We start from the raw sequence: 13848 nt of genomic DNA, 5'->3' as shown, positions 1-13848 counted from the left end.
TCGGTGCAGACATGCCAAATTTCTTTAGCTTCCGTAGAAAGTAGAGACGTTGTTTAAAAGATTACCCTTTTCCACACATTGGGCTGAATCCTAACTCTCAAAAAAAGGTGAGTTTCATGTCAGAGCTTAAAATCTGGAACAGAGACTGAACCAAACCAGTCCCCTTCTAACTAAGGGGTAGATGACCAATATGTTTGCAGGAGGTGGTTATTTAAAATTATAATATGGCTGCTTGGATTCAATTTCACAGTTATTCCATCCACAACCATATAAGCTAAATTTGGAGAAATTAGTGTTTTTCAGTTACCCAGCCGGGGAAGAGAGCTAATCTGGGGGTGTTGTCGTTCCGTTTGACGGACATTCACTTTAGGTACTTGGGGGTGCAGGTAGCTCTCGATTGGGCGTGGCTTCATAAATTAAATTTTGAGTCTGGTGAGTAGGGTTAAGGCCGATCTACAGAGCTGGGATAGAGATTGATCTCGTCCCTCATTTGGATGGGCAAGGTAGCCCGGATTTGGAAAATGGTCCTGCAGGGGGCCTGGCAGTTTGGTGGTGGTGGGGGGTGGTGGTGGTGGGGGGAGGGATGGGGGGGGGGGGGGGGGGGGGGGCCTAGCCAGATGTACTATTATTGAGCCACGGATGTGGGGCTGGTGTGGGGACCAGCAGACAGTTTGGGTGAAGGTGGAGCCAGGTTCATGTAGGGGGTCGGGGCTGTAGACATTGGTGACGGCCTCACTTCCGTTTTCTCCTGGGAAATATTTGGGTAATCCGATGGTGGTTGCTACATTGCAATTGTGGAGACTATTTCGACAGCACTTTAAATTGGAGACGGTGTCAAAGATGGCGCCGATTTGTGCTGACCACGTGTTTGAGCCGGCAAGATTGGATGCCAGGTTTAGAGGCTGGGAGGACAAGGGGGTTGAAGGAATGGGGGACTTGTTTCTGGAATCGTGGTTCAGGAGTTTGGAGGAGCTGTCAGAACCTTGTGGGTTTTGCCAATCGGAAAAGTTTGCCAATCAGGAGTCTGCGAGGAAGACATCTCCATCATTCCCGGAAATGCTGCCGTTGTTGTTGGAAAGGGTTTTGTCGCTCGTTGGGACGGAGGAAGGGAGTATTCTGGAATTTAGAGGAGGATCTTGGCGGCGGAAGCTGTATACCCGGAGGGGATTATGGCCAAGTGGGAGGAAGAATTAAGGGTGGAATTGGAAGGGGAGGGGGGGATGGTGTGAAGCCCTGTGAAGGGTGAACCCCACTTTGTTGTACGTGAGAACTAGACTTACACAGTTAAAGGTGGTACACCGGGCATATTTAACATTTAACGGTTGTTTGAGGGGGTGAAGGATAAGTGTGTGTGCTGTAGGAGCGACCCGGTAAACCATGTGCATATGTTCTGGGCATGTCCTAAGCTGGTGAGATTCTGGGTCTCCTTTTTCAGCACCATGTTGGCGATTCTACAGATGGAATTGGAGCCTAGTCCCCGAGGGGCCATATTTGGGGTGTCAGACCTGCCGGTTCTGCAGATGGGTGCTGGGCGGATGCTTTAGCCTTCGCCTCGCTGATCACTCGCAGGCGGTTTCTGTTGGACTGGAGGTCAGCATCTCCACCCAATGCCTCAGTATGGCTGGGGGATCTTATGGAGTTTTTATACCTAGAGAAAATTAAGTGCACCATAAGGGGTGCAATTAAGAGGTTCTACAAAAGGTGGCAGCCATTTATTCTGCCATTTAAAGAGCGAGTCACCTTTGGGGGAGGGTTGTTGTGGGGTTTTTTTGGGGGGGGGTTGTCTTTCTTATTCTGTTTTGTACTTGGCAGCTAAAGGCACGGTAGCACAGTGGTTAGCATGGTTGCTTCACAGTGCCAGGGACCCGGGTTCGATTCCTGGCTTGGGTAACTGACTGTACGTTCTCCCTGTGTCTGTGTGGGTTTCCTCCCGGTGCCCTGGTTTCCTCCCACATGTCCCGAAAGACGTGCTGTTGGGTGAATTGGACAATCTGAAATCTCCCTCTGTACTCTAACTTGCGCCAGAATGTGGCGACTAGGGGATTTTCACAGTAAACCTACTTGTTACACTAATAATTATTATTATTAAAGGCGGCGAGAGGGGCTGAGTCCATGATGCAGTGCCATTGCTGGTGGGCCAGGAGTAGGAATGTTTCCTCCAGGGTAACAAGGTACCAAGTATGTCGAGCATGATCTCTCTCACTCTGCCAGTGTAGCTAACTGCTGTGCCAGGCAGGCTTTCCACCTGAAAGGGCCCCAGCAACAACCTCCACAGGAAATTGTTTAAAGCAGCGCTGCAGTTTAATTCTGTAAGACGTTATTCTGGGTTTCCCGACCCCTGTACAACAGATCCCTCCCCCTGCACAGAACTCGGCTGAAATCCAGCCTGCGGTGCACTTCATATTTTGCAAATGCATCGGGTCAAAGACCAAATCTGTTTTAGTCATTCGATTATGTCAGCCTCTGCAAATGTAGTAATGGCAGCAATCCAATTTTGGCGACTTGGTTTTGAATCCATATGTTTTTGACTTTTTATCTATATGGTGATTGTGTGAATAATGGTTTTATTTGATTTGTGGGTGGGTGTACTGATGCAGGATTGAATCTTGCCGGTGTTAAATCAGTTGAACATCTCAGGAATTTACATAGGCAGGGGCAGCACCGTGGCGCAGTGGTTAGCACCAAAATGAATTGGGTACTCTAACATTTTTTAAATGTTTTTTTAATATAAATTTAAATTACCCAATTATTTTTTCCAATTAAGGGGCAATTTAGTGTGGCCAATCCACCTACTCTGCACATTTTTGGGTTGTGGGGGCGAAACCCACACAGACACGGGGAGAATGAGCAAACTCCACACGGACAGTGACCCAGAGCCGGGATCGAACCTGGGACCTCAGCGCCGCGAGGCAGCTGTGCTAACCACTGTGCCACCGTGCTGCCCTCGGGTACTCTAAATTTATTTTTAAAAAAGGAATCTACATGGGCTGGGGAGCTGGTGACTTAACATCAATCACAAAATGCGATACTAGTTTTAAACTGATTTGTATTTCCTTTAAACTCATCTGGCTTTATTGCCATGGCCATGTGTGACATCTCGCCATTGTAGGGATGATCTCTGTTCCGAGTGAATTAGTAATAGTTGACAGAAGAATAAAAATGGGGAAAATAAATTGGAGGGGGCAGGAAGAAAAGACTGGCAGTTTTAGTTGTTCATAGCTGAGACTGGAGGCTAACTGCAGATATGAGTGGTGTGGGCTGCAGTATGTAGGTACAGCAATAAAAAGCTGGAAGTACACAGCAGGTCAGACAGCAACTGTAAGATAGGATGTTCGGGTATAGACACCATCACAGCTCACGAGCTGAAGGTGGCTGTGGATACTGAAAATTGATTTTGCACAATTTGTAATTTTGTGGGGCTAGTAATCTATTTCCAGCCATTGCACCAGCCACAGGAACGTACATGAGGCTAGCTTAGGGTGTCACTAACTCGGTCCTGTGGGGGAAACCCCTTTCTGCTCCTGGTGGAATACTAGCCTGCATCACCGAATTGGAAACTCAGCTTTGCTATCTGTAGCATCAAGGACATGTAGCTAAATAGGTCCTGTCGCTGTTAGCGCGTCATTTATTTTGCACAGATTAGCATGCTGCCAAACTGCCTAGTAACCAGATTAGGTTTAATGCAGTAACAACCTTCAGCTCATTTATTGAGAGCTTTCTAAATTCTAATTGGTAAAACTGTGCCTCAAAATATTTTGTTTTCTCTCTCTAACAGTGGAATTTTTAACAAGCTAAGTTTAGCTGTTGCAAATAAATACAATATAGTATTCTGCCCACCATTAATAACCATTTCTTTTTCCCAACAGTGAAGGATTTGTTATCCTATTCTGCCGTTTCTGAGAATAAGCAGCAGCTGATCACGCATCTATGTATTCTGATCCTGACAGCCAGGGCACATACACCAGTGTCATCCCTCCACCCCCCAGCAGGACACAAGTCAAAAAGGTCTCCACCAATGTGCCTCATGATGTCATAGCACAGCGCGTGGCATCAACAGAACGGCAGGTACAGCAAATCCGGAGAATTCTCTTTGCGGTATCCCAAAACTTGAATCTTGTTGAAAGGAGACACGTTGTCGAAACTTTTCATCTTGCACTCCTCAGGACAATGCAAGGAAACCAAATTTCAAACGATCAAAGCAATTTATGCTGTGGTCGAAAGCGGTGCTGGTTGTTTGGCAAGTCATTGAAATTTGGCTGCTTGCATTTGTCCTGAGGAGTGCGAGATGACCAGCTTCAGCAACATGTCTCTCTTTCATCAAGATGAAAAGTTCTCTTCTGTTAGCCCTCTCCTCACTTGTCTCTGTGCACAGAAGGTCAGCGTTGGAATGTAAAATGAAGCTTTGCGGTGTTTTGTGAAAAGGAACTCTGATCATAGAATTATAGAATTTACAGTGCAGAAGAAGGCCATTCGGTCCATCGAGTCTGCACCGGCTCTTGGAAAAAGCACCCTACCCACGGTCAACACCTCCACCCTATCCCCATAACCCAGTAACCCCACCATAAGGGCAATTTTGGACACTAAGGGCAATTTATCATGGACAATCCACCTAACCTGCACATCACCCTACTTAAACCCACGTAACCCGTATACGCGTAACCCAACAATCCCCCCATTAACCTTGTACTACGGGCAATTTAGCATGGCCAATCCACCTAACCCGCACATCTTTGGACTGTGGGAGGAAACCGGAGCACCCGGAGGAAACCCACGCACACACAGGGAGGACGTGCAGACTCCACACAGACAGTGACCCAGCCGGGAATCGAACCTGGGACCCTGGAGCTGTGAAGCATTGATGCTAACCACCATGCTACCGTGAGGCCCCCACCCTATTTTTTCTTGATACGTTTCCTCCCCTTCTTTTCTCCCTCCCCCCTCTCTCTCTCTCTCTCTCTCTCTCTTTTTCTCCACCCCCCCCCCCCCCCCCCCCCCCAACCACTTTTCCCATTAAGGGGCAATTTAGTGTGGCCAATCCATCTACCCTGCACATCTTTGGATTGTGGGGGTGAGACCCACGCAGACACGGGGAGAATGTGCAAACTCCATTGGGACAGTGACCTGGGGCCGGAATTGAATCATCGTGCTGCCCCCAGCAGTTTCTTGATATGTGACGCACAGATTGTTCTTCTGATTATTTTTTTTCCCTCCTTTCCACTCTTAGGATTCAACTTCCCCAGTTCTCTCCCCTCACCAATCGCCACCATCTTCACCAATTGCCTGGAGCAAACACAGCAAGCAACATCCGAGTGGAGGTAATACTCGAGCAGGACTCCCTTTGAAGAAGCACAGTTGGATATTGAGCAGCAGTTAAGATGAGGGTGACAAAAGGTAGAAGCTGCTGATTGCGTCAGTAAAACCCTGAAGCATCCAGTTGTTTTCCATGGATGTAGGTGGAATGCTTCTCACTGTAGAGACTGGAGAATGCCACGGTTGTGGGATTCACTGGCTAGGCCAGCATTTATTGGTTATCCCTAACTGCTCTTATTGTTGAATAACAGTTTAAGTTGTCTTCCCAAAGCATGGAGTTAGTTTTGGGATATTGGCCTCTGTATGCACCGTCAATAGCCCAGATTGGGGATGACTTATATAATGGGGCCTCAGAAAGGACACAACCTTGCTCTGTGGTTTACTCTCTGTATTTAACTCTCACAGAGTTCCGCTCCTTGATCTCCTCTGCTTGCTGACCTACATTGGTTCCCAGTCCGGCAGTGGCTCACTTTAAAAATAGTCTTGCCCCATTCCCCCCTCCAATCTTTATCATCTCCTCCAAAACTATAACCCTTTGAGATCTCTACACCCCAGTAATTCTTGCCTCTTGAGCATCCCTGATTTTAATCACTTCACCATTGGAGATTGTGCCTTTAGCTGCTAAAGCCCCAAGCTGTGCAATTCCTTTCCTAAACCCTTTACCTCACTCCTCTTTTATGATTCTCCTTGAAACCTACCCCTTTGACCAAATGTTTGGTTATCTACCCTAATACCGTCTGGAGTGGCTCAGTGATGCATTTTGTTTGAGAATGCTGCAGTGGAAGGTTTTGCATTTTGCATTAAATTTCCAGCATAGGGACAGGCTAGTTGACCCAACTGATCCCTGCTGTACATAAATCTCCTCCCTCCCTACTTCACCTCACCCATATTAATATACCCTTTATCCCTTTCTTGTGCTTGCCTAACTTTCCCTTAAATGCAACTCTACTGTTTGCTTCAACTACTTACAGTAGTGAGTTCCACATTCTCACCACGCTTGGGGAAATTAAAAGAAGTCTCTTTTCCCAATTGAATCGATCAATGGCTATCTTGTATTCATGACACCTAGTCCTGATCTCGCCCACAAGTGGAAAAATAGCTTCTCTACACTATTAACCGGTTGATAATATTTTAAAGTACAGGTTTTCCTTGTGGCGATTATTGTTTATTAAAAAGAATTGGTCATTGGTTCACACTACCAAACTATTGGTTTCCTACTTCTGTGTAAAGCAATGTAGATTTGGTTGATGTGAGATGAGTACAGGCTCATCTTAGTGAAAGTTTTAATTGTGTAATAATATGGATCAAAATTGTTAGTTTTTTTTTAATGGGTGGCATATCTGCAAATAATTTCTTGTCTCCCTTTGTGGGATATGTACATCAAATCCTTTTAGCTTACTCAGTCTCCAATAGCCTTACCTGAGTATCAAGCTGATTCCAACGAGAAAAACATACTTGCCTTGTGTTGAAATGACACAGTGGCAGAGTGGTTAGCACTGCTGCCTCACAGCTCCAGGGACCCAGGTTCAATTCCAGCCTCTGGTGATGTGTGGAGTCTGCACGTTCTCCCTGTGTCTGCGTGGGTTTCCTCCGGGTGCTCCGGCTTCCTCCCACAGTCCAAAGATGTGCAGGTTAGGTGAATTTGCCGTGATCAATTGCCCCTTAGTGTCCAAAAGGTTAGGTTAGGTGGGGTTACTTGGTTAAGGGGGAACGGTGGGGGCCTGACCCTAGGTAGGGTACCCTTTCAGAGGGTCGGTGCAGACTCGATGGGCTGAATGCACTGTAGTGATTCTATGATTCTAGGAAGTCACATATTGCCCCATCAGTTTTCTTGCTTTCCATCTTTCCTGAAAACTTGTGTTGGGATGCTGTTTCACAGATGCTGGTAACTCTCCACTACCTCAACTAATTGGCAATTCTTCCAACCAGAGGACAGGCAGTGAATGGTAGCAGGTTATTCTGGAATAGCATCAGAACCGACCTGTCTGAGTTGTGTGTAAATCTGCTCCTTCCAGCAGAGGTCACTGGAGAGCAGATGTCCACAAATGTACCGTCACAAATTAAGTCTCCCATCAGTGCCAATTATAGCAGCAATCCTGCTGATTTCGCTGAAATCACCTATTAGCATAGATTGACCGTGGCACCTGACCTGGTGCATTTGCTTGCTGAAGGAGCCCAAAGTTTTTGCCCCAAGGTTCTGTTTTGATCCCTTGCTATTAGATTATCCCAGGTCTATTTATGTTGGGGACAGAGACGCTGACTCAGATTACATCCTTATTGCAGTGGATTCCATGAATGTTTACCAGTTACATTTTAGATAGTAAAAGTCACAAACTAGTAGTTTGAAAAAGTTACTAGCACTGGTTGTAATTATTAAAAAGGGGTGTGCTTTGTTTCTGTGACATAAATACAAGTTTATTGTATGATTCATGGTGTTGATATCGAACTCTGCATTCAATAGGTTCCCAGTGTACCTATCCTGCACAGCTGTTTGGGATATCTGCTTTCCTCCTTGTTTTCCCAGGCATTCTGACACCTCGTGTACTTTGAAATCTTTTGTTTGGCTACACGAGGCTTTCACTTTATTTATTTGCTAAATGATTTCTTCAAATCCTGCTCTTCAGTGTCGATGGTTTCACATTTGTTCCCCTTGCTCTCTAGGGTCAGCTGCTGGTGATGGAATGTGGCCTGCCCACTCTCCCCCTCCCAACCAAGAGAACTGGGTGAGTTTCACTGACACTCCCCCTAGCAGCACACTTCCTGCAATGCATCCGGCCTCCATTCAGGTAAGGAAGAGCGTCTTAGCAAATTGTGACGCTATTTGCTCCACCTACTGAACTTGGTGTTTTCTGTCAGTTACATGATAAATGATACTGATTGTGGGGCTGTGGGTGCTCCTTGAACACCAGTGAGGGGTGGGAAAGAAGAATTTTGTGGTAGCACCTGCAGTGCTGCTTAAAGAAGCAAACCCGCAGTTAAGGGGTTCAATGGTGTTTAAGTACATAGGATAGGTGGATGTTCGATGACACTTTGGGTGGAATTCTCCCAATTTGACTGGTGGGTTGGGGGGCGCAGTGCATCTGGTGGGAACCAAACAGTTGGTAACCTGCCAATGTAAAATCCCATTCCAATTCTCCCAGTGGTGGGAGGTGGCAGAAATGCCTCTGGCAAGTGGCGGAAATGCCACTTGCATTCATCTCGTGAATGCTCATGAAAACTGCTGCCGGCCAGGCATCCTGTCAGGCCTTTCAATCTTGGGTCATGCCGTTATGCCAGCGTCAAATCCGAATGTTGATCAGTGGCGTGCAAATGGCAATCCTTAATTCACTGGAGACTCTGGGGTGAATGCAACAAATTTCTGTCATAGCGCTGCGCTGCCTCTGATGCACTGTTTATCATTCTGCCGGGGCAGACAGGTTCCTGCCTCCATCTCCATGCCGAGCTTTTCTTTATGGACAGCATTTAGCATGGCCAGTCCCCCTAATGTGCCCATCTTTAGACTGTGGGAGGAAACCGAACCGGGATGAAGAAGATGGGCAGTTGGAGGCACAGGGCAGACCAAGGAGAGGGAAGCTGGACTCTGGCAAGGCTGCTGAAAAGCTCACAAACGGTCAAAACGGATATCACATGGTTTACTGGAAGGGGATGCACAAAGACTCTAGATACAGTGGGTAGAGGTCCAGGTGGGGCATGGGTGCCTCATAGGTGATGGGCCGGGGAGGGAGGTTGGTTGAATGAAGGGACAGACATCTCCTTGATGCTGCTAATCTTTTCCCTCCGGGCTGCTGACATCCTGCACGGTCTTGTGAAGAACAGTGGGCTGGAGAGAGTGACATGAATGTGCTGGACTGGGATTTAAATCTGGTCCTGGGACCTTCAAACCACAAACCCATCAGCTGAGGGTGGGCAGACAAATCTGTCAGCCCTCCAGGAGAGTCCGAGCGGAACTAACTTGTGTATAATAATGAACTTCCAAGCATGACATCCCACTATTCTGGTCAGCGGGACAGGACCAGCCTGCCACCACACTTAGTCTCAAAATGGGAGAATTCCACCCGTTATCCTATAAACTCTGAATGATCACCGTTGTCTATATTACACAATGCACATTGGGATTTTTCTCACAGTTTCACGGCTTTTACTCGTGCTAGCTTTTTATTGCCATATTTCTTTAAAAATGAATTAAAATTCCCAAATTGATGTGGTAGTGTTAACTGGATTATTAGTTTGACTCTGCACAGTTACCAAAATCACATTGAGTTGCCAGGCGAATACTGCCAAATGGCATTCTTCAATTACCAGTGCGTTTGTTCTAATTGTTGCTTTTTCCTAAAGCAAAGGTAAACGTTTGCAGCCACAAATCTGCTTTTGTCCACCACCCAAATAATGCACTCCTAGATAATTTGGTTTTCGCTTTATGTAAATTTCGCTGCCCCAGCAAGTTGAAAATCTTGTTTCTCCAATAAAAGAGCGTCTGCAGCACTGGCCCTACATGCATAATTTAAAGTGAAAAGTTAACTTTGACTTGCCGGGTCAGGTTGTCGAGTCACATTCTCGTTTCGGTTCAGCCAGGGTGTCAGATTGATCGGTTCAAACTCCAGTATCATTGAGTGTAGGACCAGGGATTTGAAATAATGGTTTAAAATAATGCTTGCAATGTGATTGTTTTTACAGGAGCATACAACAGTTAGGACTGTGGCATCTGCAACAAATGCCATGGAAATTCGCAGGCAGTCTAGTGGGTATGATGATCCTTGGAAGATTACAGATGAGCAGAGACAGTACTATATTAACCAGTTTAAAAACATTCAACCAGATTTGAATGGTTTTATTCCAGGTATGTTTGCAAACCAAATGCAGTCCAGTGTCTAGTCTTTGCAACTCCTTGCTGAATAAATTGTATAATCTCTGCATTAGAGATACAAAAGACTGTAAGACATTGGAGCAGAATTAGGCCATTCGGCCCATCGAGTCTGCTCTGCCATTCAATCATGGCTGATTTGTTTCTCATCCCCATTCTCTTGCCTTCTCCCCATAACCTCCTGATCCTCTTATTAATCAGGAACTATCTATTCTGTCTTAAAGACACTCAGTGATTTGGCCTCCACAGCCTTCTGCAGCAAAGAGTTCCACAGATTTATCACCCTCTGGCTGAGGAAATTTCTCCTCATCTCAGTTTTAAAGGATCGTCCTTTCAGTCTGAGACTGTGGCCGCGGGTTCTAGTTTTTCCTACAAGTGGAAACGTCCTCTCCACGTCCACTCAGTATCCTGTAAGTTTCAGTAAGATCCCCCCCTCATCCTTCTAAACTCCCAACGAGTACAGACCCAGAGTCCTTAACAGCTCCTCATAAAAAATGAAATGAAAATCGCTTATTGTCACAAGTAGGCTTCAGTGAAGTTACTGTGAAAAGCCCCTAGTCGCCACATTCCGGCGCCTGTTCGGGGAGGCTGGTACGGGAATTGAAACGTGCTGCTGGCCTGCTTGGTCTGCTTTAAAAGCCAGCGATTTAGCCCAGTGTGCTAAACCATCATAAGATGAGGATCATTCTTGTGAACCTCCTCTGGACCTTTTCCAAGGCCAGCACATCCTTAGATACGGGGCCTAAAACTGCTCACAATACTCCAAATGCGGTCTGACCAGAACCTTGTACAGCCTCGGAAGTATATCCCTGCTCTTATATTGTAACCCTCTCGACATGAATGCTAACGCTGTGTTTGCCTTCTTAATTGCCGACTGAACCTGCTTGTTAACCTTGCTCGTTAACTAAGACTCCTAAGTCTTTTTGTGCTTCTGATTTCCTAACCACTTCCCATTTAGAAAATAATCTATTCCTCCATTCTTCCTCTCAAAGTGCATAACCTCACACTTTTTCACGTTGTATTCCGTCTGTCACTTCTTTGCCCAATCAATTGCCTGTCCAAAGTCCTTCCTCAATACTACCTGTGCCTTTGCATATCTTTTACCATCTGCAAACTTTAGCAACAGTACCCTCAGTTCCTTCTTCCAGATTGTTAATGTATATTGTGAAAAGTTGTGGACCCATCGCTGACCCCTGAGGCACACCACTGGTCATCAGCTGCCATCCTGAAAAATATCCCTTTATCTCCACTCCCTGCCTTCTGCCACTCAGCCAATTCTCTATCCATGCCAGTATCTTACCCATAACACCATGGGCTCTTAATTTATTTAACAGCCTCCGATCCCGCATTTGTTTCAAAGCCCTCTGGAAATCTGAATAGACCAGGTCCACTGGTTCTCCTTTGTCTAACTTCCTTGTTACCTCCTCAAAGAACTCTTAAAAGATTTGTCATACATGACCTCTCCTTGACGAAGCCATGCTGACTCAGTCCTATTTTATCATGCATTTGCAAGTACTCCGCGATCTTATCTTTAATAATGGACTCTAAATCTTGCCAATGACCGAAGTCGGGCTAACTGCCCTGTAATTTCCCGTCTTCTGCCTCCCTCCCTTTTGTTTTAATAAATTTGGAGTACCCAATTATTTTCTTTTCGGGGTCTTTTGTTTTTCTGGCTTTGTAGATAGTTCAGGCAGTGCCCTATTGGGCCCCCCCTTCACCAGCACTCCGACGCCCTCCCTCCCCACCCCCCTTCGGTTCCCTTATGTTGGTACAGAGGCGAGGTTATCTGGTCTCTCCAGCGCAAAGTTTAGTGCGTGTACCATTTTGTTTTTTGTAGAAACGTGTTGTCAACTGTTTTAATAATCAGAGTATCCCCCCCCCCCCCCCTTACATTGGTACTGAGGGGAAGGTACCCTGTTTCTCCAACACAAAATGAGTGTTTATACCGTTTGGCCTTGTATATATTTGTTACTGTTTTAATAAAAAGATACGGCCAATCCACCTAACCAGCACATCTTTGGGTTGTGGGGGTGAAACCCACGCAGACCCGGGGAGAATGTGCAAACTCCACATAGACAGTGACCCAGAGCCAGGATTCGAACCCGGGTCCTCGGCGCCGTAGTCCCAGTGCTAACCACTGCACCACGCAAAGGTGTTACATTAGCCATTTTCCAGACCTGTGATTCCTGAAAGATCACCAATGCCTCTGCAATCTCTTCGGCTATCTCCTTTTGAACCCTGGGGTGTAGTCCATCCGGTCCAGGTGATTTAGCCACCTTCCCTTTCCGTTTCCCCAGAACCTTCTCTGGCCTAGGATGGTTACGACACTCACCGCTGCCCCCTGGTTCTTCTGAAGTTCTGGTTACCCACTGGTATCTTCCACCATGAAAACTGATGCAAAGTAACTATTCAGTTCCTCTGCCATTTCTTTGTTTCCTATTACTACTCCTCCAGCCTCATTTTCCAGTGGTTCAATGTCTATTCTTGCCTCTCTCTTATCTTTTATATATTTAAGAAGTCTCTCACCATCTTCTTTTATATTACTGGCTAGCTTACTCTCATATTGCTCTTCTCCCCCTTATTGCTTTTTTAGTTGTCCTCTGATCGCTTTAAAAGGCTTCCCACTGATCCTCGCCACTTTATATGCTTTATCTTTTGCTTTTCTGCTGTCCTTGAACTTCCCTCGTCAGTCATGGATGCCTCGCTCTCCCATTAGCATGTTTCCTCCTTGGGCTGATTTTCTCTTGTGCCTCCCAAATGACCCCCATAAACTCCTGTCATTGCTGTTCCACTGTCTTCTCTGTTAGGCTCCTTGTCCAATCAACTCTGGCCAGCTCCTCCCTCATGTCTTTGTAGTTACCTTTATTCAACTATAATACATCTGATTCCAGCTTCTCCCTCAAACTGCAGGGTGAATTCTATCATATTGTGGTCACTGCTCCCGAAGGCTTCCTTCACCTTAAATTCCCTAATCAGGTCTGCTTCAATACACATCACCAAATCCAGAATTGCCTGTTCCCTAGTAGAAATGTCTTCAACATTTCACAAATTCCTTTTCTTAGAATCCGCTACCAACCTGATTTTCCCAGTCCACCTGGATATTGAAGTCCCCCGTGAAAACCAAATTCTGAGTTTCCAAGAAATAGAACATAGAAAAATACAGCACAGAACAGGCCCTTCGGCCCACGATGTTGTGCCGAACCTTTGTCCGAGATTAAGAACAAGTTGATCTACACCCCATCATTCTACCGTAATCCATGTACCTATCCAATAGCCGCTTGAAGGTTCGTAATGTTTCCGACTTAACTGCTTCCACAGGCAGTGCATTCCATGCCCCCACTACTCTCTGGGTAAAGAACCGACCTCTGACATCACCCCCTATATCTTCCACCATTCACCTTAAATTTATGTCTCCTTGTAATGGTTTGTTCCACCCGGGGAAAAAGTCTCTGACTGTCTACTCCAGGGGTGGGCAAACTTTTCCGTGCAAGGGCCACATTCAGAAATTCACAATTCACAAAGGGCCGCATAGTATATTAAGTAAAATAATTACTTCACCCGGTTATGATTCTGGGCGCCTCACATAGAACATAGAACAGTACAGCACAGAACAGGCCCTTCGACCCTCGACGTTGTGCCGAGCAATGATCACCCTACTCAAGTCAACGTATCCACCC

At 46.1% G+C, this 13848-nt stretch overlaps 1 protein-coding gene across 9 annotated transcripts in view; it reads left to right on the top strand.

Annotated features, from left to right (window-relative positions):
- The window catches only part of reps1 (RALBP1 associated Eps domain containing 1), an 80061-nt gene that overhangs the window by 31516 nt on the left and 34697 nt on the right, over nt 1–13848 (top strand). For 6 of the 9 annotated variants that reach the window (XM_038816436.1, XM_038816414.1, XM_038816379.1 and 3 more), the window contains exons 2-5: nt 3867–4065; nt 5225–5315; nt 7972–8096; nt 9985–10147. In XM_038816436.1, the coding sequence (XP_038672364.1) occupies nt 3928–4065; nt 5225–5315; nt 7972–8096; nt 9985–10147 (517 nt within the window). In that variant the 5' untranslated portion in view covers nt 3867–3927. Of the gene's footprint in view, nt 1–3866; nt 4066–5224; nt 5392–7971; nt 8097–9984; nt 10148–13848 lie in introns of those variants that run through there. The other 3 variants (XM_038816425.1, XM_038816452.1, XM_038816446.1) reach the window with 3 other exon arrangements.

Source organism: Scyliorhinus canicula, chromosome 1 (assembly GCF_902713615.1).
Source record: "Scyliorhinus canicula chromosome 1, sScyCan1.1, whole genome shotgun sequence".
Taxonomy (NCBI): Eukaryota; Metazoa; Chordata; class Chondrichthyes; order Carcharhiniformes; family Scyliorhinidae; genus Scyliorhinus; species Scyliorhinus canicula.
This window is presented reverse-complemented; position numbering and strand designations above follow the sequence as displayed.